This window comes from Chiloscyllium plagiosum, chromosome 1 (genome assembly GCF_004010195.1).
Source record: "Chiloscyllium plagiosum isolate BGI_BamShark_2017 chromosome 1, ASM401019v2, whole genome shotgun sequence".
Classification (NCBI taxonomy): Eukaryota; Metazoa; Chordata; class Chondrichthyes; order Orectolobiformes; family Hemiscylliidae; genus Chiloscyllium; species Chiloscyllium plagiosum.
Genome location: NC_057710.1, coordinates 113,164,753 through 113,192,515, shown reverse-complemented (window position 1 = coordinate 113,192,515; position 27,763 = coordinate 113,164,753). Strand labels below are relative to the sequence as shown.

General features: G+C 39.1%; 2 protein-coding genes across 6 annotated transcripts in view; one reads left to right on the top strand and one right to left on the bottom strand.

Annotated features, from left to right (window-relative positions):
- Window positions 1–10,692, top strand: part of haspin (histone H3 associated protein kinase) — a 66,830-nt gene extending 56,138 nt beyond the window's left edge. The window contains exons 10-15 of the mRNA XM_043694296.1: window positions 1,056–1,147; window positions 3,197–3,276; window positions 3,356–3,444; window positions 5,909–6,051; window positions 7,325–7,427; window positions 9,233–10,692. Of these exons, the coding sequence (XP_043550231.1) occupies window positions 1,056–1,147; window positions 3,197–3,276; window positions 3,356–3,444; window positions 5,909–6,051; window positions 7,325–7,427; window positions 9,233–9,440 (715 nt within the window). The 3' untranslated portion in view covers window positions 9,441–10,692. The remainder of the gene's footprint in view (window positions 1–1,055; window positions 1,148–3,196; window positions 3,277–3,355; window positions 3,445–5,908; window positions 6,052–7,324; window positions 7,428–9,232) is intronic.
- A 2,246-nt stretch (window positions 10,693–12,938) lies between these two features.
- The window catches only part of LOC122551785 (protein FAM184B-like), a 192,328-nt gene continuing 177,503 nt past the window's right edge, over window positions 12,939–27,763 (bottom strand). Inside the window, exons 12-14 of one of the 5 annotated variants that reach the window (XM_043694275.1) lie at window positions 24,337–24,429; window positions 21,371–21,576; window positions 12,939–14,764 (exon numbers count right to left, since the gene is read on the bottom strand). In XM_043694275.1, the coding sequence (XP_043550210.1) occupies window positions 14,677–14,764; window positions 21,371–21,576; window positions 24,337–24,429 (387 nt within the window). In that variant the 3' untranslated portion in view covers window positions 12,939–14,676. Of the gene's footprint in view, window positions 14,765–19,132; window positions 19,822–21,370; window positions 21,577–24,336; window positions 24,430–27,763 lie in introns of those variants that run through there. The other 4 variants (XM_043694259.1, XM_043694284.1, XM_043694251.1 and 1 more) reach the window with 4 other exon arrangements.

The window sequence follows — 27,763 nt, the reverse complement described above, 5'->3', positions numbered from 1 at the left end:
CAGTTCACGGACTGGAAGACTGGGAGCGAAACAGAACAACCAGCAGACTGGAAAGCTGGAGTGTGACGTGCACACTGACTCATAAGCATTGATCTGTTATCTGTGAAGAACTAGAGTCAACTTTTACATGGGATACATGGAAAATTCCAGGTTATTTGGCCAAAAATAGGGGGTTGACATTTATGAGATCAACCATTAATCGAGTATATATGGTAATAGTCGAGACTATGAACAAATTGACTTGATAAACACATTTTAAAAATCTTGGGCCTAAAATCCCACAGCTGTCTTGCTACTTCCCAGCCAAGCTCTCCTTTGGCAGAATGATGGGATCCATATATGGGGATGTGGATGTGTAGAGCTCAGTGGGCAAAGAGGCTTTTTTATTCATTCAAGGGATTAGGGTATTACTGTTAGGCAATAAATGCTGGCCCAATCTCTAATTGCCCAGAGAACAGTTAAGAGTCAACCATGTAGGCCAGACAACGTAAGGTTGGCAGATTTCCTTCCCTAAAGGGTGAGCCAGATGGGTTTTTCTGACAATTGACAACAGGTCTTAATTCAGCTCTTAATCATTCAGCTCTTAATTCCAGATTTTTATTGAATTTAAATTCTACCATCTGCTATGGCAGGATTCAAACCCAGATCCCCAAAACATTACCTGGGTCTCTGGATGAAGAGTCCAACAGTAATACCACTAGATTGTCATCTTCCCTAAATATGCTACTATTTTGTTCTTGGAACTAAATGGCAACCATCATGGGGATTCAGAATACACGATTAATCTGAATCCCAAAGATTTGCAGATTTTGGGAAGCAGCAGCTTTGGAGTTGATCCTGTCATTCTAGGACAATCAGGAACAAGAACATCCTGATCTTGGACAGAGAGGCTAAAGTTTGTGTCTGCTGTACTGTTGTAATCCCAGTCATTGCACATATTTTGGAAATAACTTTGTGTCTTCATGTTGTGGATTAGACAAAAAAAAACGCACTGTATGTATCTGGGCTTATTAATTTGCCTCATGTTAAGTAGTTTGTAAATTATTGTTTTGTAGTGTGCATTGTGTAAAAGACTCTTATCCTCTGGAGTTACTTAAAGCTTGGGACAAGTATAATCAAACCAAGTCTTCAGAAAATGATCGTCCAGGTGAGAATTTTAACAGCACACTTTGAGAATATGACTGTCTATTATTCACAAAAAATATTTTTTTCAGCACAATTGGGATAATTGAGATACACTTTTCCCAAGTTTGGGTCAGATACATATAGCTAATGTTTTGATGTTTAAAATTTTCATGCAGCAAGAAAGTGAGAACCAAGTTGTATTGGGATTGTTTTGGTCTCTTGCATAAGAATTCTTAAAGATAAAATACAGAACAAGAATACAATAGATGATGGCCTAGTGGTAATGCCACCAAACTATTATTCCGAAGACCCAGGGAATGTTCTGAGGACCAGGGTTTGAATCCTACCATGGCAGATAGTGGAATTTGTATTTGTTAATAACCTGGAAATAAGTGTCTAATGATAACCATGAAACTATTGCTGATTGTCTTTCAGAGAAGGAAATCTGCCATCTTTACCTAATCTGGCTTACATGTGACTCCAAATCCAGCAATGTGGTTGACTCTTAACTTACCTCTGGGCAATTAGGAATGGGCATAACTACTGTCTTATTTAGTCCACATGCTATGAATGAAGTTTAAAAATATCAATCAGACAATCATGTCCATTTTTCAAATAAAGAGATCGACAAATGTGGGAGGGGAATCTGTTCTACAGTTACTCTTCTTCCACACTATCTGTTGATTCCCTGCTTTAAAAAATTCTAATTTCCCTCCGCACCATTGTCAGAGAACAAATGTTTGATCGGAAAGATTGGAATGATATTGGTCCTGGCTGTATTGGGTGCAAAGTAGGGGTTAAATGCCCCAATTTCATGGTCTTTTGTACTCCAGAGGCCTCTGGAACATTGATTCTCTATAATAGGCACTAGGCTCTGTTTTACTAAAGGAGCTAACAAATGCTTTAGAGCTCCTCTGAGAAATTAAAATATCCTGAAAAGAGCAGGCACTGGGTTCTGCTAAGGCTCTTCATGTGGTTTTAGCTATGAGCTAACTTTTAAATTGTGATTCAAAAGAAAGATATATAGAGTGGTCCTCAGTGATCCTGACACCTATTACTGACTCAGGATCACCTGGGATATTAGCTGAAGTCTGTTACCATTGAAACAAACACCTTGTATTGGACCCTGACAATGGATGAAATGGGTTTCAATGTGTAACAGACTGAACATCTTACTTAAATTAATCAAAAAAAAAACTGAGGCCTAATTTAGGTGAAGATTAAGCTTTATGGCTAGGATCGTGCTTTAAGTGCACTACTGTTTTTGCAATGAAAATCAGTTAACATGTAATCCCCTAAATTAACAGAAATTGATTTACCTTTTTTCTAAAATTTATTTGGAATGGCATGCCACTATTTTGAATATCCGCCACCAATTTCTCTTAAGGCTTTTACACCGTTTAGTGTAATTGGCTTTTCTATTATTAATTTCTTGTTACTTTCAGTAAGTGCAGGGATAATTCTTGAAATTTCTTTTTTAAAAAAAAGTCTCTTTCAGGGTTCTACCTTGCATTTAATTGTTTCCATTTTATTGATGTGGAAATATAATGTGCTGCATCATCGATGTTTCTTTTTAAGGGATGGGTGTCCCTCTCTTTTTGGCCGCCTTGTTAAACTGGACAGATGACAAATAAACAGAAAGAGTTTTTTTTAAAAGAAAAATGTGATTCTAGGTTAGTGATTCATCAACCAGTCTCTCCATGGATATATTCTCAATGGTGTTGCTTCTTTCTCAATGTTCTGAAATCAGATACTAGAGTATTTTTGAGAAATTTTAGTTGCATTGAGAAACCCATTGTTAAAGAAATAAAGTAGTATGAATTAATGATAATGGGAGATATAGACAACAATCAAAGTCTCTTCTCTTCACTTGCTACCAGAATTGTGCTGCAGTTACTTTGAGTACTCTTTCCCATTATTCAATAAAATAATCTACATTTGACTGTACTTAAAATCAAAAACTTGTGATTGATTCTGGTTGAAATATAGCTCAAAAGTTTAGTTGTTTTGTAAAATCTCCAGATTTTTGAAATCTCTAATCAATAAATAAACCATATTTTCTCCTTACTAGATGCATCATTCAAAGAGCAACTTTATATCATTTTTGAATTTGAAAATGGCGGTAATGATCTCGAAAGTATGCATACAAAGGTAACTTTTTAAATTATTTTCACAATTACACAACTCCCCTTTCTATCAAATTTATTGAACCATCAAACTGTTCCTGCAGATACCTTCTCTTGAATCAGCAAGAAGTATACTGCAACAAGTAACTGCATCCTTGGCTGTTGCTGAAAAAGCTTTAAATTTTGAACACAGGTAAGGAAGGAAAGCAGAATTTTTCAATTTCCTTTTCATAAAGAAAGGCTTTGTTCTATATAGGGCTTTTCAATACCACTGGATCTGTCAAACCATTTCATTTTCTATCTGAGGTAGTACTACTTGAAGTGTAGTCAAACATAATTAATTACTTAATAATAAATACTATGCTTGCCAGTTTCAGGGACTCCTTTAATATTTAAAGATCTGTTTGTTCAGAAGGGGCATGCTTCAGATTTGTGACCCAATTGAATGTATAGATTGAGCAGTATGATGTGCCTGGATTTTCACAGTAAGACCATTGTGGACCAACCAAAAGTAAACTAAATGAATTGGTCCTAGGATTTTATTTTCATTCACTAATATGATACAGGCAGTGCTGGTAGGGCCAGCATTTATTGATAGTTCCTAGTTGCCGTTGAGAAGGTACTGTGGTGAGTTGCCTTCTCGAATGACTGCAGTCTATGTGCTGTAGGTAGTTCCACAGTAGAATTAGGGAGGGAATTCCAGGGTTTGATTCAATAGCTCTGAACAAGTGGGGATATATTTCCAAAACCAGGATGGTAAGTGTCTTGGAGGGGAGTGTTGGTCCCATTTATCTGCTACCCTTGTCCTACTAGATGGAAGTGGTTGCAGGTTTGGAAGGTACTGGTTTAGAGTGTCCTGGCAAATTTCTGCAATGCAAATATATCTTGTAAATTGTACACACTGTTGCTACTGAGTATCAGTGGATGGAGGAATAGATATTTGTGGATGTGGTGCTAATCAAGTGGACTGTTTTGTCTTGGATGGCATCACATAGAGGGTTGTGAATCTTTGGAATTGTCTACCTCAGAATTAGACATACTCCACTGTTGAATACATTTAAGACTGAGATAGACAGATCTTGATTAGATCCCCTACAGTATGAAAACAGCCCAACCCTCCAAAGAATAACACACCCGGACCCTTTCCGCTAACCTACATTTACCTCGACTAATGCACCTAACACTATAGGCAATTGAGCATGGCCAATTCACCTGACCTGCACATCTTTGGATTGTGGGAGAACCTGGAGGAAATCTACGCAGACACTGGGAGAATGTGCAAACTCCATGTGCGGTCACCCAAGGCGGGAATCAAACCGCCTGGTGCTGTGAAGCTGCAGTGCTAACCACTGAGCCACTGTGCCACCCCAAATGAATCATTTTTTATTTGAAATGGACAATTGGTTAGTGTGATGAAGCCATAAGATCAGCTGAGATTGTACTGAATAGCAGAGCAGGCTCAATAAGCCATGTAGTCTACTCTTTTTTTTTTTCCCTAGATGAGAGCATGATTTTATTTAGCTGGTATAAATTCCTTCAATTCTTTTGGAATGTGCTGAAGGCCTGTGTGTGTTTGTGCTTGAGCCTCCCCCCTTCAGGGGAAAGGTAAGGAAACAGATAGTTGTGAAGTGATGGGTAGTCATATAGTTCATTATGCATAAAACATCAACACAAAACAGTGTATGTCTGAAAATGTTAGAGTATGTTTCATTTACTGATAAAACAGCAGATCAAATGGAAATTCATAATACTACAAGTTATGATCATCTCATAGGCCAGTATCATATATTACACTGAAACATGAGATGTTGCTTGTATCTCTCCTGAACATAATTATTGGGAACTATACTTTAAAAGAAATTGGCCTTGTTAGATCATTATTGCAAAATCATATGTAGTACACTCATATATTTTAGGGCCACTGTTACCTGATCACTTGAGATATTGGGGAAATGCTGTTGCTCGTTTTTGGTATTATTGACATTGTTCTCTGTAGCTTAGCCGGCTTTCAATTGAAGATTTTGAGAATTGGTGTAATGAATGTGATATAAAACTATTGAAGGGCTAATTTTCTACTGATTTTTTTTAAAAAAATGACCCTTTGGATGATTGCTTACGTAAACCATTCTCAAATGAAGAGAATGAATCAAACTGAAAATAGGTATTTAATTCTGTAACTGATGTTAATATTGAAATTGCTGGAACTTTGTTCATTTTATAAGCAGAAAAAAAATTGGATAATTTTGAGGTGGAAATACAATGGCACAGGACTTCCACCTGACACTTTTCCCAGCCATTCAAATTTAAAATCCTGTGACAATGCTTAGAATATTTGAATCCGATGGACCCCAACTGTGGAAGCAATGCCTCATGAGGTAGAAATTTGATGCCTAATAAAAGAGAAGTTTTTTTTATTTTGCCAACAAGTCAGGTGGTTGGACAAACACCCAACATTTTGGATTAAATTTGTTGAAGTTGTATAACTGGAAACCTCTCACATCTGGTCTCTGCCTCAAATTATTCCCAGAAATAATGACATTGAAATCGATCCTCTTCTGCCCAGAAATGCTGTTTGCTGTGCATTTTTCTGTTTAGAATCTGCTGTTTTTTAAAAAAAAAATGTCTTTATCTGGGATTTTGTTCAAATTCATTTTCAGAGACTTGCACTGGGGAAATGTTCTTATCAAGAAAACTGCCATCAAACAAATTGAATACAAATTGTGTGGGAAGACATTCAACATTGACACTCATGGATTTGTGACTAATATTATTGATTATACACTGTCAAGAATGGGAACAGGTTAGTAATATCATCCATACATTTTAATAAAGTTGATTGTTTTAAACCATTTGCCTGATCAAAAGATCTGCATTTTAAAAAAAAAAAATCTGCGTACACATTGTCGTGCAGTGCTGGATCTAATACTCATGTAAGAAAAAAGAGAAATCTTCATATAACAAGAATGGCAGTAGGTCAAATGCCCTCGTCAACCTTTTTTGTCACTCAGAGATTACGGTCTGTGACCAAGCTCCGCATACCTGCCTTTGTCAAAATCATCTTCTATACTTCAATTAACAGAAATCTTTCAACCTCCAATGCTTAAAATAATCAATTCAACCAGCATCAATTACTGTGAAAAATTGTTCCACATGTCTTTTATACTGGGTGTAATAATTTTGATAGTATGTCTATTCTGTGACACTTGTGAAAAATCCATTTATCATCAACCACACTGCGACTGAGCATCAGTGGGAGGAGAGAATAGATGTTTGTGGCTGTGGTGCTAATCAAATGGACTGCCACACTACCTCATCAACACTGTTTATCAAAGCATTTAAATAAGTTAGTTAAATACAATTTTCCTTTTTACATATCCACTTTAACTTTCTTTTATTAGCCCACACTTTTCCAATTCCTAATTAATTTTGTCCCAGATTATTGTCACAAAAATAAAGTATCCACACCACTAATCTTTTGGTTATCTGACAAATGGTTGCCTCAGTTACCTCTCTACTTTTTAAATATCACCATAACATCCTCAGATCTCTAACACTTTAGCACCACTTGAAGATTGTGAACAGAGCCACTTTAAGAGGCTTGGATTGAAACAGCATTTTGCAGGTAGATACAGAGGGATTTACAGCCAATTAAGTACTTTTTGAAGTGTAGCCATTTGTCCTGTAGTAAAATCGGCAATAAATCTGCATTCAGCAAACTCTCTAGCCAGCAGTGAAATAATTGACAATAATGTTTTAGTGTTTAACAACTAATAAATGTTACCCAGTATAATTGGGGGAACTCCACTGAAACATTTTAAATAGTGCCATGCATCTTTTACATCCTCCAGGTGGAACAGATGGCCTGTTTGTTTACTATCCTATATGAAAGATGCCATCTCTGGTGTATTAAGAGTAACATGAAAGCTGTAATGGTATTGTCAAGTTTGAAACATCACCCCAAGCTTTTGTTTGTGATTTATCCAAATATTTTATCTTAATCATTGCACTGCAATCACATCCACATATCTATTACTCACTACATTTAATGCACTAAAATAATTTGTTCTCTCCAGATGAAATTGTACACTTTTGTGATCTTTCCTCTGAGGATAGTTTCTTTTGCGGACAAGGAGATTACCAATTTGACATATACAGAAAAATGAAGAAGGAAAATCTGTGAGTAATTGCAAGTTTTTAACAATTTTTCTTCATAGAGTACATCCACATTATGAAACATCATATAAAATATAGCATTTGCAGAGAGAGCATTGAGGCACTTGAGGCTACCAAATGGCATATTTTGATAACTAATGTATGCAGTCTTTGGGGTAATTTCAATAGGGTTTGGTGGGCATTGTTGGATATTAAAAATATCTGTTCCTTTGTCAGCAGCTGGCACAGGTGTTAGTTTGTGATTAGACTCAACATTAGAGTGGTGCTGGAAAATCACAGGAGGTCAGGCAGCGTCCGAGGAGCAGGAAAATCGATGTTTTGGGCAAAAACCCTTCCTCAAGAATGAAGCTGGGAGCCTCTGGAGTGGAGAGATAAATGGGAATGGGGTGGAGCTGGGGGGAAGGTAGATCTATTTCCCTCTTCACCTCTATCTGCTTTCCGTAAAGACCATTCCCTCTGCGACTATCTGGTTATGTCCACGCCCCCTAACAGCCCACTCTCACCTCCTGGCATCTTCCCCTGCCACCTCAGGAATTGCAAAACCTGTGTCCACACCACCACCTCCCCTCCATCCAAGGCCCCAGAGGAGCCTTCCACATCCATCAAAGCTTCACCTGCACTTCCACACGTCACTTACTGTATCCGTTGCTCCTGATGCGGTCTCCTGTACATTGGGGAGACTGGCCGCCTACTCGCAGAGCGCTTCAGAGAACATCTCCGGATACCTGCACCAATCAACCCCACCGTCTAGTGGCCGAACATTGCAACTCCCTCTCCCACTCTGCTGAGGACATGCAGGTCCTGGGCCTCCCTCACCACCCAACGCCTTGAGGAAGAACACTTCATCTTCTGCCTCAGAACCTTCAACCCCATGGTATCAATGTGGACTTCACCAGTTTCCTCATTTTCCCTCCCTCCACCTTATCCCAGTTCCAACCTTCCAGCTCAGCACTGTCCTCATGACCTGTCCCACCTGTTAATCTTCCTTCCCACCGCTTCAGCCTCCTCTCTGACCTATCACCTTCACTCCCACCTCCATCCACTTATTGCATTCTCAGCTACCTTTCCCTCAGCCCCACTCCCCTCCCATTTATGTCTCTACCCCCGAGGCTCCCAGCCACCTTTCTAATGAAGGCCTTTTGCCAAAAATGTTGATTTTCCTGCTCCTTGGGTGCTGCCTGACCCTGCTGTGCTTTTCCAGTACTACTCTAATCTAGACTCTAAGCTCCAGCATCTGCAGTCCTCACTTTTGCCTGTTAGTTTGTGATGCCTTTCTAGTTTCCTTGTGAGTCTAGTTGTAATTGAAACTTACATACACAAAAGAAATTCTTAATTTTTATCAAGAATTTGTTTCAATCTGAAATATTACTTTGGGCCATGATGTTACCAGAAGTCCCATTTTTACAATATAATTTCTAATAATTTAAATCCATGTCTGAGCATGTTACACTTGTTATATAATATACGTATAGAGGTCAATAGATTTTTAAACCCCTGCTTGAGCATAGATCTTAAAGGGATGCTGTACAAGGATTTGAAGTATTGAAATGTGAACTTCACTGAAAAATGTGTCTTTTCTGTTTTTCATAAATGGATATCAAATTAATGTTGCAATTGACATTGCCATGGTGAAATAGCCAAAATATTTTATGGAATAATTAAAGTACACTTGCTATCATTATTGATTTTTTAAGTTGTTGATAGGAAGACAAATCTTGAAAATTCACAATGTTGCTATTTTTAAAAGACATATTTCTCTTTTTGGTTTTTAAATAAAACTGAATATTTATTTCTCTTTTGTTTCTCAGTAACAACTGGGCAGAATATAATCCACACACAAATGTGTTATGGTTGCATTACTTGGCTGACAAAATGTTAAGCATGCAGTACAAGAAAAGAAACACCAAAGCACACAGGAGACTTATAGAAACCTTTAAGGAGTTCATGCAAGAATGTCTAGAGTATCAGTGTGCTGCAGATGTATTAACATCAGCTCAATTGTTTCAAAAAAGCTAAAATATTTGGTCTTTATCTCAGACTTGTAAATAAATTTCCATGATCTTTAAAGCAGTGATTTTATAAATATTGTAAAATATCATGTAATGTATTGTTTAAATAAAATTGTGTAAAATGATGGCTTGTATGTGTAGATTAAATCTGGTATTAATTTTTATTTCCAAAGCAAAATTTCATTCTACTAAATATGACCTTTCAAACAGCTTGCAATTGATTTTCAATTGTTTTCCTTTTTGGCACATATAAAAAGTGGAGTACTATTAATAGCATTGGAAACAATCTGTTTGCCAGTAGAACATGAGATAAGACAAAAACGCTTTGAGCCATTTCTATTATTTATTAGCCTGAGTCAGTCGCTTCTTCACCGAGCCAAAAATTGTGGGTTCAATATTCACACCAGAAATCTGAGCTCATATCCAAGTTGATGCTCAAGTACAAGATCTTCAAAAGAATTCCGTTGTTTGGGACTGTTGGTCTTCAGGTTAGATGTTACGCTTTAGTTTTGGTGGATATTCAAGTCTCTGAGGAAATTTTCCCAGTATTTGTCATCAGTCATTCAGTTCATTTCTACTTTTGGGCTCTGGCATGCAGTATGATTTGTGTTCCAAATAATCCTCATTGTGGTTCAGAGGAATTAATTGCTTGTGAAACACTTGGAAGATGTTAGAGTACTTGGTTTAACTTTTTAAATTGCTTACCAAATACCTGCTGCTCTTCTTATTCTAGTTGGTTGACCTTATGGGTTTGCAAGAGTCTGCCAAAGAAGCCTTGATATGTTACTGTGGGTGCAGAGAGTTGATGAATGGCTTGCTAATCAAACAGACTACATTGCTGTGGGGAGTATTGAGCTTCTTAAATCTTGCAGCTGCATCCATTCAGGAAAGTGGGCAATATCCACCCTACTCCTTTTGGAGAGGCCTTTGGTTGGGAGTTGGGCTCTCTCATCATCACATACCATTCCTTTGGAATGTTTTAATATTAGATCATCTTATGTGATATGGAACTGAAAAATGCAATCATCAATAGATAGCATGAATTCTCACCTTGTGGAAAAAGTCAATTGAATGCCAGCATGAATTTACAAAAGGGAAATCAGCCATGACAAATCTACTGAAATACTTAGAGGATGTAACTAGTAGAGTTGATAAGGGGAGCCAATGGGTGTGATTAATTTAGACATGTGGGCAGCACAGTGGTTAGCACTGCTGCCTCACAGTGCCAGAGACCTGGTTCAATTCCCACCTCAGGCGACTGACTGTGTGGAGTTTGCACATTCTCCCTGTGTCTGCGTGGGTTTCCTCCAGGTGCTCCGGTTTCCTCCCACAGTCCAAAAACGTGCGGGTCAGGTGAATTGCCTGTAGTGTTAGGGGAATGGGTCTGGGTGGGTTGCGCTTCGGCCGGTCGGTGTGGACATGTTGGGCTGAAGGGCCTGTTTCCACACTGTAAGTAATCTAAAGCTTTTGACAAAGTCCCATATGAGAAATTAATGTGTAAAATAAAACATATGGGATTGGGTGTAGTGTATTTTGATGAACTTAAAAAATGATTAGTAGACAGGAAATAGTTGGAATAAATGGGTCTTTTTCTGAATGACAGGCAGTGATTAATGGGGTACTGCTGAGATTACTACTAGTACCCCAACAATAATGATTTAGAATTGGGAATTAAATGTAATATCTCAATTTGCAATGACAACTTGGTGGAAGGGTGAGGTAGGAGGAAGATGCAAAGATGTTTGTGTGATTTGGACAAATGCATGACAGATGCTATATAATATAGAAAAATGTGAACTTATTTCCAACCACCCCCCTGCCACTGCCCTCACTTTGTGACAAAAATAGCAAGACAGATTATTTGAACAGCTATAAATTAAGAGGTGGGGTGGGGAGAGAAATGTTCAATCAAACCTGGTGCCTTTGTGCACTAGTCACAAACCAAGTATGCAGTTGCAGCAGGCAGTAAAGAAAGGAAACTGTATGTTGGCCTTCATAGTGAGAGGATTTGACTACAGGACCTAGGATGTCTTGATGCAATTAAACAAGACATTGGTGAGGTCACATTTGTAATATCTTATGTAGTTTTTGTCATCTTATCTGAGGAAGGATGTTCTTGCTGCAGCAAAGATTTACCAAGTTGATTCTTGGGATGACAGGACTGACACTTGAGTAGAGATTGAGTTACTTAGGATTGTACTTACTAGAGTTTAGAAGAATGAGGGGGAACCTTATAGAAATGTATAAAATTCCAACATGATTGGACAGGTTAGATGCAAGAAGGATGTTCCTGATTTTTGGGAACGTCCAGAATCAGAAGTCTTGCTTTAAGCAAAAGGGGTAAACGGAGGTAAGAAATTTCTTCAGTCTGACAGTGCTGAGCCTGTGGAATTCACTATCATGGGAAGTAGTTGAAGGCAATACATTGTTTTCAAGGAAGTGGTCGATAAAGCTCTTGCGACTAAAGGGATCAAGGAATATATGGGTTGGGGGCAGGGGGGTGTCAGGATTAGGGCATTGAGTTCAATGATAAGTCATAATCACGTTGAAAAGCACATTAGATTTGAGGGATCGCATGTGTTCTCGTGCTCCTGTTTCTATGAAACCATTGAAGATGGACAACAATCAAAAAAACATGGCTGTGGTGAGCAGATGCTCAAATTCACTCATGGGGATTGCCATTGAGGTGGGGGGTAACCAATCATCCCCATAAATTGAAAAAGAAGAGGTAAAGAGCCACTCTTCCGATCACAGGCTAACTTTTTCCAATGCTTGCTGCTGATAGATTTACCAAGGTTCAGGAGCTGGGAATGTAACGGTGAAAGTACTGGTAATGAATTATTTTACAAATGAACATTAAATCTCTACTTAAGGCTGCATTTGTTCAGGAACTATGAGAAAAGGTACAGTTGATACCATTGTAATGAACACTGTCAATTGTTACATTTAAACATGTGGTTAAGATCTGAAAACTAGAAATTATAGCTTGGGGCTGAAGTAACTGGCTTTAAATAACCACAACTATCTTCTTTATATGGTGGTTATGACTCTCAGCCACTGGAGAGTTTCCTTTCCAATTTTTCCATTGAAGTTTTACTTGGTCTTCTGCTGATGCTGTTAACTATAAAGGTTAAAATTTGGCTGGACTGGGCATTGGAATAAGCAAATTGTCATGGCCAGAAGCTGATCATTGAATATTGAACTATGCCTTTATAGATTTTGATTTAAAATGAATAATTGTACTTTTTTTAAAAATAAAATCGTAATTAACACTATTCTCAATTCTACATAGTGTTCTATCCCTGATTCTGCTACATGGACACTCTGCAGTTGCAATTGAGAACTGAGAGCAGAGCACTGTTGTACAAATTTACATTGAGAGCTCTAAACAAGAACCTTCTGACTCACAAACCATTTACATAGACCATGTCTGGAATTTGTTATTAGTTAAATCATTATTTCATGATATTAATCATGTTGAGAGTTTATGCTGCGATTTCAAGGAATAAATTATATTTTCTTAAGATTATACTTGGTACACATTCTTGATATGGAATCATCAAAATAATTACATAAATGGTTTAGGGCTGTGATTGTTATTGATCTGTATATATCCAGTTCATTTCTGGTATTTGTGCTGTCATGTCTTAATTTTTAGTTGACTCTGCCCAAAAGAAAATGTTATTTATTTTAATATTGACAGTGAATAAAGCACATTTACAAACTGTACAAACAGCACCAGGTTCTCTGGGTACAACACAGCAATATTGCACAAACACAAAATTATTAGGAGGAGACCTATCATTGTGCTTCCAGTTGGGATAAATACTGCTCATCATCCACAGGTAATGATGTATCAACCAGCTCAAAAATATGGGTGGCATGCACTGTACCTCGGAAACAGTCAACACTGGTCCTGAATGCCCAGAAAATTAAGACAAAAGGTGAAGTCTCAGTTGGGATTGACCTTAATTATTTTTTCTGTTTCCTGGGAGCATACATAGTTGTTACCTCCTCGTAATCTGCCCATTAGTGATTTCTGTTGGTAAAACTATTTGCTCACAGAGTTGTGTGTTACTTTAATTCCTTGACCCTTTGGCTTATTGTATCCACAACAAACACTTGTCCTTATTTTTAGAACTAATATATTCTCTTATAATTTTAAGATATACAATGCTGAATACCTTTAATCATCATATGGTTAACATTTCTGTTTTAGCACTCAACAATGTTTTAACTTTTATAGCTATATCTTCACTTACTTTAGAGGTAGTCTTCCATTTTCAATCTAAACACCCCTTTAGCAGAAAAGACATCATACCTCTTACATGTTCTTCTTTAGGATTTGAATTAGCTATTCATGAATCCATTTTGTTTCATAATATAAACTCCTTCAAAAGTTACTGAAACTATACATTACTATATGCTTAACAACTAATATTCTACAAATCAATTTGAGAATCTGTGAAGCATTTCTTTGATATCTCATTGAATATTGGCCATTTGACATAGAGAAGATAGTTGTCTGCCATTCCGACACTGGAGGGCAGAAACCTTAAATATTGATATTAATGTCTGGGAAGAACCTATTAGCAATCATTCAGATTGGTGGCAACTCCTCTATCTTGCTAAATGAAGATTTGAGTCATGATCTCCTAATGAAAGCAGGTAATTCACAGAATAGGCAAGAAAAGGAAGCAAACTCTGCATTCCACCCCACTGCTTTTCCAATATCCAAAGATTGATGAGCTGAGAATCTACTTATTTAGTCACATTGAGACTAATGGCAGAAACTCCAGCACCCTGAATAGATGACCTTGTATCATTGGGAAGTTGATGACAACAGTAGTAAGTCTCCCAAAACTACTTTTAAATGAATGGCAAAACAGCATATAAAACAACATTTCTTTTAATATAAATAGCTCTAGTGGGACAACATGCTAATGTTTGCACCAGAGTTTTGAAACATGGTACTTTCCATACAAGTGCCAGAAGACACATTTCCTTTCCTCAGTCAGTTGATCTGGGGATGTACTGAGCAGAGACACATAGGGGGAGGAGTAAAGGTTAGTTAATCCTCACCATGTAATTTCTTGTAAATTGTTCTGAACATCACTGGTACATCCTTACAAGCATTATGCCTTTACAATCTCCGATAGAATCTGGCAAATGCTAGTTGAGAAGAACATTAAAAAAAGAAAAATAATTTGCAAAATGGGAATAAATAGACATGGAGCTCATTCCTAGAATGAAAAATATTTTGTGAACCATTCTTGTCGCTGAGGATCTTTTCCTTTAGTTTCTTTATTCTTGCCTTTCTCATTTGAAATGCTGTAATGGGAACAGAAAAAGTTAATTTGCATTGTTGGAAGATTAGATCTGATGCTACATATTTAATCTTTATATTTATTCTATAATGTTACATTTAATATACTTTTGAGGACTTAACACCTTACAAGGCTTTTGAAGTTCTAAGTATGGAATCTGTCTATTTCTTTTCTGGTATGTATTCTCTTAAAAGATGGAATTAGAAAAATAGGTGGAAGCACAGACCATTTAACAGTATTCTCTATTTAAGATTGCAATAAATTCATTAAAGGCTACTATATTCCAATAATGATATTCTAAATTTAATCTGACATTTCCCTTAGATATAAATTGCTAGTCAGCAAAACCTTATTACCTTATTACTAACAATAAATACAATTTACAGCAAAGAAAAATACTTTGCTCTCATTTAAAAAAAATATTAAGGTATTGGTTTAGATTCTTGTAGCTCCTGAAAGGGAGGTTATGGTCTAGTAGTTTCATCGCTAGACTACAAATCCAGAGACTCGGGGACCTGAGGGCAAAGCCTTAGAGTAAAGGGAAGACCATGTAGAATACAGGTAATGAGAAACTTCTCCAGCCAGAGTGTGAATCTATGGACTGCATTGGCACAGAAGGCTATGGAGGCCAGGTCATTGAGTATATTTAAGACTGAGATAGATAGATTCTTGAGGATCAAGGATTATGGGGAGAAGGCAGGAGAATGGGGTTGAGAAACTCATCAGCCATGATTGAATAACAAAGCAGACTTGATGGACTGAATGGCCTGATTTCTGCTCCTATATCTTATGGTCTAATATTCCGGGGACCTCTGTTTGAAACCTATCCTGGCAGATGTTAGAATTTGAATTCAATAAAAATATGGAATTAAGAGTTGAACGACGTCCAAGAAATCATTGTAGACAATATATCAGGTTCACTAATGTTGCTTAGGGAAAGAAAGTGCCATCCTTAGCTGGTCTTGCCTATATGTGACTCCAAACCCACAGCAATGTGGTTGATTCTGAACTGATCTCTGGGCAATTAGGGATGGGTGATACATACTGGCCTAGCCAGCAAAGCCAACATTCCCATGAATCAATTTTTAAAAACATTACAAGTGGTATAAGTCTCTCTATAGTTTCTTGTAATTGTTCCCTTATCTACAGATATTGCATCTGGAATGTTTTGAATATCCACACTTTGGAATCACAGTAATTCATGTTAATTTCTCCATTACACCTTTAAAAATTCTCTGGATAAAGGTACTGAAAAGACTGTGTATAGTTATTGTTCATCCTTAATGATCTTGGAGGTGGTGATAGAATGGACGTCTTGCAGAATTCTTATAGTCCTTGCTAATGGTCCTACAAAGGTTTTGCATTATTATTTATAAGTTAAAAGACTTTTGCAAAAGTAACCTTGATCAGTTGCAGCATTGTATCCTTAAGATTTACATACCACAGCCAAAGTACAATGTTAATATCGGGATTTTTTTTTCTCTGTCCTCTTTGGTATTGAGCTTTTAAGATGTTGAGGTGGCATCCATTTAAATTAATAGTGAGTATCTTATGACATTGCTAACTTGAGTCTTGAAGGTGACTGAAGTTTTAAGGGGTTCAGGATGTGAGCTATCCATCTGAGTACCTAGTTTCTTTGTCTTCATAACCAGTGTTCATATGGCTGGTCCAGTTCTATTTCTGGACAACAGTGAACTGCCCCCCACCTCCACCAAAAAAATTATTAGGTTTTGATGCTAGGAACCTCAAACATAAAAATCATAGGAAGATGGCTGGATTTTTCCCTTTTGTTAGGTGTCTATTATCAGGCACAAATAATGTTACCTGACACCTGTTAGCCCACAGCAAGTCAGGCAGCACCTATGGAGCCAGAGAGTTGACATTTCAGGCATAACCTTTTATCAGTCCTGATGAAGGGTCATGCCCAAAACAGTCCTCAAGTGCTGCCTGACCTGTTGTGCCTTTTCCAGCATCACGCTTTATTGACTGACTCTGCAGTCCTCACTATCTCCTACCTGTTAGCCAGGCCTGACGTTATCAAGACTCTAGCTTAGACTGATCTGTGCTGAAGAAGGTTCACTGGACTCTAAATGTTAACTCTGTTTTCTCACCACAGATCTTGCTAAAACTGCTGAGCTTCTCCAGTTATTTCTGCTTTTGTTTCAGATTTCCAACAGGTCATTGTTTTATTGTAATTTATTGCATGTAAGCATGCAATTAGGTATGATAAACTTTGGACTGAATCTTGCATTTTGTTTGGCTAAGTGTGTTGAGTTTCTTTTTGGGGAGGGGTTCTCACCATGTGGTTCAGTGCGATTTCTTGCTGCATCTTGCCAAACCCACTACATTAACTGCCTACTCTGCTCCAATGGTGTCCTCTTATCCAATTCCAGCTCCACCTTATTACGCACCAAAACAACTCACCAAAAGGTTGCTGTGTCCACTTGAATAAACACCAACATTCCAAAGCTGTCTTGCTCAGCAGAAGACAGTTGTAATGAGGATGTTGTACAAGGGCAAAATGGCACATGATTCTCTGATAGGGACCTGGAGCTCCGGGTTGATGAGGTGATGCAAAGAGGTGTAATCCTTGCCTTAAGGACTGGAAGAGGAGGGTACAACATCTGCTCCTGGCAGTTGGTCTGAAGTTGCCACTCAGGTAGGGAAGTCTCCACTGTCTGGAGGAACAGCCAGCAGTGCTGTAAGAAAACAATCTTCTCTGTTCCACCAAGGGAAGTGGTCCACTCCAGTATCTCATACACATTTTATTCCTGCTACTGTACCAACTCCTACCAAGGCTCACACTTTCCCACTATTTGCCTACAATATTCCACCCCTCCCCCCCCAAGTTGCTCTTTTTCATTCATAACCTCCCACACCACCAACCATTCATAGCCCGTGCTGCCTACTCACTCACTCAGGGAACACCTGACCAATGAGTGCCTCTGTGGACTTCAAGGACAATTACTACCTCAAGAGAAGGCTACCTGGTTACTGCATAAACTGTTGACATATAGTGTAGGTGTGAGTTTGAAGCAGATCACTACCACACAGCAAAACATCCAGCCAATTGACTGAGACTTCTGATCAACAAAGCAGACTGCCTGGTTATGCCACTGGTCTAATTAACATGATAAGGCAGAGTGCTAAGTGGGTTAGCATTAAGAAAGCCCTTGAACAGCCCTGAGATGCAGCCTGGTCTAGTCCATGAGCTATTGGAATAACCTTTTAATGTTAATTGCTGGTGTGTTTGCAATGCAGATTTTTGCTTCCTAATTGGCCTGCCAGAAGATCAATGGGTGGCAAGATGGTCATGGGGATTGGCAAATGTCAGATGCCAATGTCAGTGGATATGACATGCTGCTTGTTGCTGTGTAACATGGAGGGTGGTCACAACAAGGACAAGCAGATGTCTTCATTGACTTTCACGATGAGATTTCTCTCAGTCTAGCTTGTTTTGCATATTTGGTAAGATAGGAAGCTGAATATTCATCAGGTGAGTTGGGCCATGAACAACAATAATGGTCCTTAATTGGTAGTTTGCTTCTGTCTGGTAAGAAACCTGCCTTTCTTCTTGGCAAAAATGTAAAAGATGGAGAAAAATGCCCTTGGCTTCGAGGTAAGCCTCACTGGACTTCTAATCTGATTTTGCCACAAATCTCACCATCGCCCATGTTGCTCAGACCCTTTGAAAACTCCTCCCATGTTACAGAGTGTGGAGGATGATCTTTTTCTGCAAAGGGTCCAGAGCTAATCTCCCACCAGGTCGACCTGACAACATAATAGGTGGTGCTGCTAAAGACACTCCTCAGTATTAACCCATTCAGACCGATGCACCCTTATCCATCAGTGCCCTAGCCCAAGATGTTATACCACATTGTTCCTCCTCTAAAACCAACTCCAACACAGCCTCTCCCAAAGATGTCTGATCACTTCCCAGGCTAAAAGCCTAGGACCTTTTCAGGGTGTGGACGCCAATGATTTCTACAGTCTTCTTTATAGTGCTGGCAGCACCTGTGCCAATTAGATGGAGGGTGAGAATTCAGAGAATTACAAAATTGTCCCTGTGCCATTTGGAAGTCATTGTGTCTGTACTGGCTCTCTGAAGAAGCTTAACGGCTAAGCTGTTCTCCTGCCCTTTCCCCATAATCCTACATTTTATTACTATTTAAGTAAAAAAATCTGATGTGATCTTGAATTCTACAATTCAACTGGCATCCACCATGCTTCCAGGTAGAGTATTTGAGACTCAAACCACTTGTTGCATGAAACTGCTACTTTTTGCATCACATTCACTTTTTCAAATTGCTCTGATTTATGCCTTCTCATTCTTGATCTAGTTGTAGGCGGAATAGTTTCTCCCCATTCACTCTTTCAATTAAATATTCTCCTGGCCTTCTCCTTTTCAACTTCTGTCTATTCTCATAGCTGAAGTTTTTCATCCTTGGAACCATTCTTGTAAATCTCTTCTGTATTGTGTCCAATATATTTTTATCCTCACTATAGTATGTGCTCAATACAATCCTTCAACTGAGATCCAAGCAGTAACTTATACAGGTTCAAAAGTTAAAAATCACAACACCAGGTTGTAGTCTAACAGGTTTATTTGAAAGTACATTGCCTTTTCCCCCTGTGCACCAAGAGGAGGTCTGACCCTCAGTTTGTTTAACATTTTGTGAGCAGGTCATTACTGAGACAGGCCTTTGAAAAGGATCAGTTGGATCTGACATTTTCTTCCAGGAAGGTGAACAGTACATTCCTCCCCCATTCCCACTCCAGTAAAACAGGCCCAAAGGCTGTGTTGAGGTCAGCAACTGTGTGGTTCAATGAATCATTGAATAGCTGCCATTTAATCCCACTGCTGATTTACTCTCTTCATCGTTTTACTGCTGATCAGAGATAACTGGCTAGTTTAAATTTAACCTGCTTTTGTAGCCAGGACAGACTGGGCAACTTTTCACATTCTTGATTAGATGCGATGTCATTTCTGGTAGATGAGTAGCTACTCTGGAGCTTTTCCCTGAAGTCGGTCTTCTCTTTATCGTTTACTCTAAATTTCAGCTTGTTGTGGAAAGCAGAATGTCAATACAAGAGAGCACTTTATCATTTGGCTAAATATTTTGTGTTGGTGTAGTAGCTACAAATTGGAATTAAACTTTTGTTGCATGTATAGACAAATACAAACAGAAAAGTTAAGATGTTTTTCAATCAAACATAGTCAATTCCAAACACTAATTGCAAGAAGCAAAGAGGCAGCTACTAAAATAATTACAAGTGATTTGTTTTCAAAAGTTGAGGAATCACTTCTGAAGATAAGCAAAATGAAAGAAATCTAACAATAGATGTTTAAACATAACTATAAATCTATGTTCAAAATGTCTGCAAGACATTTTCTATCTGTCTGATCAAGTGACTAAGGATCAGTAGAAATGCATGACATCCAAGTTCAGCTGAGAGATCCAGGAAGTAATTACAGTATACTGCTATGGCTCCAAGCATCAAATTGAACCAGCAGTAATCTTTGCTTGATCAGCAGCAAGAGTCTGCTTAAGCCCAACCATCAATTTAAAAACACTTCACCTATGTCACTAGTTAATGTCAAATTCCACAAAATCATATCCACTAACTAGTACCTCTAACTCCCCTGACTTTATTCCCAATCCTGGGCTGAGAAGTGGCAGACAGAGTTTAATTTAGATAAAATTTTGGGAAAGCAAATCTTAGCAGATCTTTTACACTCGGGAGTATTGCTGAACAAACAGACCTTGGAGTACAGGTTCACAGCTCCTTGAAAGTAGAGTCGTAGGTAGATAGAATAGTGAAGGTGGTGTTTGGTTTGCTTTCCTTTATTGGTCAGAGTATTGAGTATAGGAGTTAGGAGGCCATGTTGTGGCTGTACAGAACATTGGTCAGGCCACTGTTGGAATATTGCGTGCAATTCTGGTCTCATTCCTTTGGAAGGATGTTGTCAAACTTGAAAAGGTTCAGAAAAGATTTACAAGGATGTTGTCAGGGTTGGAGGATTTGAGCTATGGGGAGATGTTAAATAAGCTAGGGCTGTTTTCCCTGGAATGTCGGAGGCTGAGGGCTGACCTTATAGAGGTTTACAAAATCATGAGGGTCATGGATAGGGTAAATAGCCACGGTCTTTTCCCTGGGGTAGGGGAGTCCAGAACTAGAGTGCATAGGTTTAGGGTGACGGGGGAAAAGATTTAAAGAGACCTAAGGGGCAACCTTTTCATGCAAAAGGTGTTGTGTGTGGGAAATGGGCTGCCAGAGAAAGTGGTGGAGGCTGGTACAATTGCAGTATTTAAAAGGCATCTGGATGGGCATATAAATAGGAAGGGTTTGGAGGGATATGGGCTGGGTGCTGGCAGGTGAGACGAGATTGGGTTGGGATATCTGGTTGGCATGGATGTGTTGGACTGAAGGGTCTGTTTCCGTGCTGTACATCTCTATGACTCTATGACTCTGCCCTATTCAAGGACAAACACATCAATTTAAAACTTGACATACTATTATACCCAATTCCAAAAAAAAAATTAGTGGAAGCTATCAATGGGATTTAAGATTTAAAATAAAAGCTTCAATTTAACGAGTATAGTAATACCTCGAGGCTTGTTTAGATGGCTGGACTTGTGAAGGCTGATTCAATAACCTTGATGTGCTGCTGAGGCTTTGGTCCAGGCTCGGAGATTTAGTCATTAGAGGAAACCTATTGATTGGAGTTGATTCTGAGCTTAGAAAACTTTTCTCATATGAACTCAGGTTGGGAACACTGACCACCCGGACTGGCAAGTCTTCTGTTCTCTTCTTCTGAAGTTAACAAATCAGAAAATAAAAAGAGAGAATACATTAAATTGTATTAGTCACTCCTTACAGGGAAGTACTATAATGGCCCAGATCTTTTGTTGAAAAATTTGATTGTCTGAAAGCTGCTACGAATCGGTGAATCAACAGGACTTATACACTTAATGGTAAGGTCCTAGGGAGTCTTGCTGAACAAAGAGACCTTGGAGCGCAGGTTCATAGCTCCTTGAAGTGGAGTCGCAGGTAGATAGGATAGCGAAGGCGGCATTTGGTATGCTTTCCTTTATTAGTCAGAGTATTGAGTACAGGAGTTGGGAGGTCATGTTGCGGCTGTACAGGACATCGGTTAGGTCACTGTTGGAATATTGCGTGCAATTCAGTCTCCTTCCTATCGGAAAGATGTTGTGAAACTTGAAAGGGTTCAGAAAAGATTTACAAGGATGTTGCCAGGGTTGGAGGATCTGAGCTATAGGGAGAGTCCGAACAGGCTGGGGCTGTTTTCCCTGGAGCGTCGGAGGCTGAGGGGTGACCTTATAGAGGTTTACAAAATTATGAGGCGCATGGATAGGATAAATAGGCAAAGTCTTTTCCCTGGGTATGGGGAGTCCAGAACTAGAGGGCATAGGTTTGGGGTGAGAGGGGAAAGATATAAAAGAGACCTAAGGGGCAACGTTTTCACGCAGAGGGTGGTACGTGTATGGAATGAGCTGCCAGAGGATGTGGTGGAGGCTGGTACAATTGCAACATTTAAGAGGCATTTGGATGAGTATATGAATAGGAAGGGTTTGGAGTGATATGGGCCAGGTGCTGGCAGGTGGGACGAGATTGGGTTGGGATATCTGGTCGGCATGGATGGGTTGGACTGAAGGGTCTGTTTCCATGCTGTATATCTCTATGACTTTATGTACAGTAATTTGTGGCAATGGATTGACACTCCATGAATTGTGGAAATGCAGTCTCATGCTGAACATTCTTCAGCAATACGCAGCCTTTGTATGTTACAACCCCCCTCCAAAAGTGCATTCTTTAGTCTTGGCATGATTTGGAGAACTTATCCAAATTAATGATGCTGACCTTGGCATTCATTTTCTGTTCAGCATCATTATTCCCCTGTGTATTTGCCAAGAATCATGTTGTAACTATAAATACACAGTTTCTTTTAAACACCTCCCAACCTCTCCCTGTCTTCACCCTCCTGTTCACCGTTTCCTTAAATCTGACAAACTCCTTGCTGCTTCCCACTTACTCACTGCCCCTCTCCCAGCCTAGATGGGGTAGAGATGTCACAAGGTGATTGAAGAGGGGGAGCAAGCAGGTATGTGAAGGTCAGATGTGGAAAATGGGAACAAGAGACAGAAATAATTGGTGGATCTAACAGCATTAAGTGGAAAAAGATTTTTTGGGGAAAATAAAGTTCAAGGTTAGCCCCTAAGTTTTAATGTACAAGTTATCTGTCATGAATCTAACCCACCTTTATTACATGTTTTCTTACAAAAAAGTAATTTCTAGCACATTTTCATTTAGTACATTGTGTTTCAGGAACACATTCAGAGTATTACATGAGGGATAGCTATAATAGCCAATTAAGCATGGCACTAAAAGTTAAACCAAATAATTAGGAACATAATACAACAAAAATAAAACAAAGAACTGTGGATGCTGGGGATCTGAAACAAAAACAGACATTGCTTCCCCCATTTGATATGTAAATCACTAAGTTCTTGTCTGAGGTCCGGTCATTTACATACTCTAACATTATCCCAGAGTGACAGAGACTGGGAGGGGGAAGAAAACCATATTTCTGCAGGGTTTAAAATTCTGCAACAGACTAGAGCAGCTACCAGAGGGAATATTTCCAACATCTCAAAGCTGGCTTATGTACATATTTGCTACAGAGTAACTTTACAAGTTTGCTGAAAATACAAAACGGGGTGTGATCGAGAGTTGAAAGGAGAATGCAAGTTAATCTAGACAAGCTACGTGTCTGGACACACACATGGCAGATGCAGTATAATGTGGATGAATGTGAAGTTATACACGAGTGAAAAATAAAGGCAGATATTACTTAAATGGTGATATATATATATATATGGAAATATGAATGTACAAAGGGATCTGGCTTTACTTGTACGTCAATGAAAGTAAATAGGTAGGTGCAGCAAGCAATTAGGAAGGCAAATGGTATATGAGTCTTCATTACAGGAGAAATTAAATTAAGGTGTCTTGCTGCAATTATACTGGGCCTTGTTAAGGCCACACCTGGAATATGGTGTGCAGTTCTGGTGTCCCTACCTAAGCAAAGATTTACTTGCCATGGAGGAAGTGCAGTGAACGTCCAGTAGGCTAATAGATGAGGAGGCAGGACTATCATGAGAGGAAACATTTCTTCACTCAGAGGGTAGTTAACTTGTAGAATTCACTGCCATAGCAGGCAGTGGAGGCCTGGTCACTGAGCATGTTCAAGAAAGAGATTGATAATATTTTCAGATACTAAAGCCATCAAGGGGCATGGAGTGAAAGTGGGAACATGGTACGGAGATGAAGAATCAGCTATGATCAGCGAAGGAGCAGGCTTCAAGGGCCAAATGGAGTACTCCTGCTCCTAATTCCTATATTTAGGTGAAAGACAGCCATGTTAATTTTTGAAAAGTGATTCACCAAGCCAGATTTCATTCTGGGATCTGACTTGTCCAGTAAAGGTATCAGCTGGGATCATAACACTCGGAAAAGTCATAACTTTCAGCTGATGTAACACAGACAATTTACCTTCAAGGTCGGTGTGAAGGTTCCAGCATACAGACATCTATTGATGCTACTTTCACTGTTTGCCATGGCTAATTGGTGAAATCTTCTTTCATCCTGTCAATTTAAGACAATAAAGAATTTTATCAAATGTGAATTTATTTAAACGAATTTAAGCCAGAAAAACATTCCAAAATATTATAATAAAGTTTCGACTTTTGATTCTATTGGGAACTACAGACTTGGATCAAGAGTAGACCATTTTACCCCTTAAGCCTGCCCAACCAGCCTAAAAAGATGATAACTAATCTGTCCCAGGCCAGACTCCTCTTTCATGCCAGCTGATCAGAGCCCTCAACCCTTCCATATTTCAAAATTCTATACCTCCTCTTTAAATACTTTCAGGGGTCCAGCTTCCACAACTCCCTGGAGATAGAGAATTCCAAACTTGCACCACCCTTTAAGAAATTCCTTCACATCTTTGTAAAATTAGTGTTCCATTATTCTGCAACTACATTCCAAAGTTTGAGATTACCCCACTAATGGAAACATCTTCTCAACATCTACAATATCTGAAGCACCCTCCAAATCTTGCATGTTTCAATAAGATTACCGTTCATTCTTCTGAGCTTTATTGAATAACAGCCTAATCTATTTAGCTGTTCTTGGTAAGTCAACACAATCAGCACTTGAATTTCTATTCAATAGCTTTCAATGCCAATACATCCTTTGTTAAATACAGAGGAATTTTGATTATCCAAACGAGAGGGGCAGGCACTATTTTGTTCAGATAGTTGATTATTCTGATAATTGATTAATCCATTTTGCTTCTAATTTCCATCCTTCCTGCACATTCACATGATCCATATGTGACTGTTGCTGTTGTCGGGACAGGCCTTCACCAACGCCCACTGACCATAAAGCCACGGACTCTCCATGGTCTTGACTGCACTTCAGTGCACTGTGCTTCCTGTAAGGACTCTATCCCATTCTCCTGGTGTCACAGTCCCATCTGTTCAATGTTACCTTCAAAGTCATGGTCATGGTCACGGGAGATTAAACAGGGAAGCCATACTGCTCTAACGCCATGCTCTAGCAGAGAATTTGTTTAAATCTACAATTTTAAGTCTGGACAGCATAACTTTAGAATAAAGGGGTCACACATTGAAGACAGATGAGGATTTTCATTTCGTAAATCTGTGGAATTCTTTACTGCAAAAGGACAGTTGAGGCTGGGTAGTTAAATATATTCAAGGCAGAGGTAGGCAGATTTTTAATCAGAAAGGGAATTGAGAGTTGTTGGGAAAAGGCAGGAAAGTGAAGTCGAGGATGATCACATCAGCCATGTTATTAATCAATGATACAGCAGATGTGCTGGGCTGAGTGACTTCCTTCTTAGAACCTGATGCTACCCGTAGTCTGTTCCTGCCCCACCAATATCTTATTTCTCCCTGTTTCTTTCTCCCCTCCTCCAGTCTCTTCTCAGATGGATTTGTGATTTGTCTGATGCTTTATTCTAGCCCAATGATGTGCAGTTTCCTGGCCCCAGCTGGATGTGAAATCCCTCATTTCCCTGGCAGGATGGCCAGAAGGCTTTCTGATCCCCATGTAAGGCCTGATTATCCCCCACCTGGTGGGTCACCTGGCTCTTGCTTTATTTTCTCTCTCTCGCTCTCCTTTACCTCATCCCAATTTCTCCAATTTAAAAGGTGTGGTTATGAGTACCCACATGGTCCCAAGCATTGGTTTCTTTGTGGAATATGTCAATCATTCCTTGTTCAGGTACTACTGAAGGAGTCTTCCCACAGTTCTTCCCTAGTACATGAAAATCAGCATCAGTGCTGCTTCCTGCTCTCATCTGAAACTGAAAAATTAATCCATTTTTGCTTCTAATTTGCATCCTTCCCTCACATTCACATGATCCATATGTGACCGTTGCCGGGACAGGCCTTTACCAATGCCCACTGACCATAAAGCCACGGACTCTCCATGGTCTTGACTGCACATCAGTGCACTGTGCTTCCTGTAAGGACTCCATCCCATTCTCCTGGTTTCACAGTCCCATCTGTTCAATATTACCTTCAGGGTCATGGTCATGGGAGATTAGAAAACTTGTTTGAGAGTTGGTGCTCAACCTCAAAAGGTAGAATTTAGTATGCCTGGCGATAATAGTATGATCCTCATCAGCAGCTTGGATTTTTAAAAATAAAAGCCATGGAATGAAATGTAACAAGGTCAGAGGGACACAGGCCAGAGTGAGTGAGGGAGCAGAAAAACCTGGGGCAGGCAAAGTCATACTGACAGATCCAAATGAAGAGGTCATGTGCAGGTAAACTGCAAGAGGGACAGGTCCTGACTGAAGAAGTGTATTGGAATCAGATGAAAGGGGCCATGCAGCAGGGAGAGGACACCTCCCCAGAGAATTTGCCATGATGACAACAGAAGAGGAGTTCAAATGGTCATGTTCAAAATTCAGAAGTGAGGTTGTAAAGGGATTGCTAAGGCATGGTTTATATTCGATTCACTGGATATAAAAAAAATAGCATTACAATAACCCCTTTTGATCATTTTCTGTAACAGTTAGTGGCATTTTAATTTCTTAGAGCTTCAAATATTTCTAGCCTTTCCCTACTTAGAATACCGTTCTATTCTTTTTCAGTGTAAGTTGATAACACATTTTCCTCCACTGAAACCCATTTGCTACAGTTTTGCTCAATGATTTAATCTATCATTTTAATTTCTTCCTTCCAACTACACTAGAAACTGGATTTGGTACTTTTAGAATCATAGAATCCCTTCAGTGTGGAAACAGGCCCTTCACCCCATCTAGTCCACACCGACCCTCTGAAGAGTAACTCACCCAGACACATTCCCCTATATCTTACCCCTGACTAATGCACCCAACCTACACATTCCTGAACACTGGACAATTTAGCACAATCAATCAATTCGCCTAACCTGCACATCTTTAGATTGCGGGAGGAAACTGGAGCATCCGGAGGAAACCTATGCAGACATGGGGAGAATATGAACAAACTCCACGCAGATAATCACTCAAGGGTGGAATTGAACCTGTGTCCCTGGCACTGAGAGGCACCAGTGCTAACCACTGAGCCACCATGCTGCCTCATGTTGAGAGATATGTTGGCATGAGGTGCCTTTGGGTTTGCATTAGTTTTAAAGTTGCAGTTTATCATAGTCCTGAGCAATTGCACTCATACATATAAAAAGCCTGCAACCAAAGATAAGTCTTTCTCTCACCCAACTGACAGTAGATAGAGACAGACTCAGAATCTGAAGCAAAGAACTTCTAAATTACAGAAGGACCTAGGTCCAACTGACTGATTGATTTGAGGATCTACCATCACTCTGAGTCAACAATGTAACATCACCAAAAACAACAGGAACTGACTAAAGTCACCTCGTGATTTGGACTCCTAGTCTACAACGT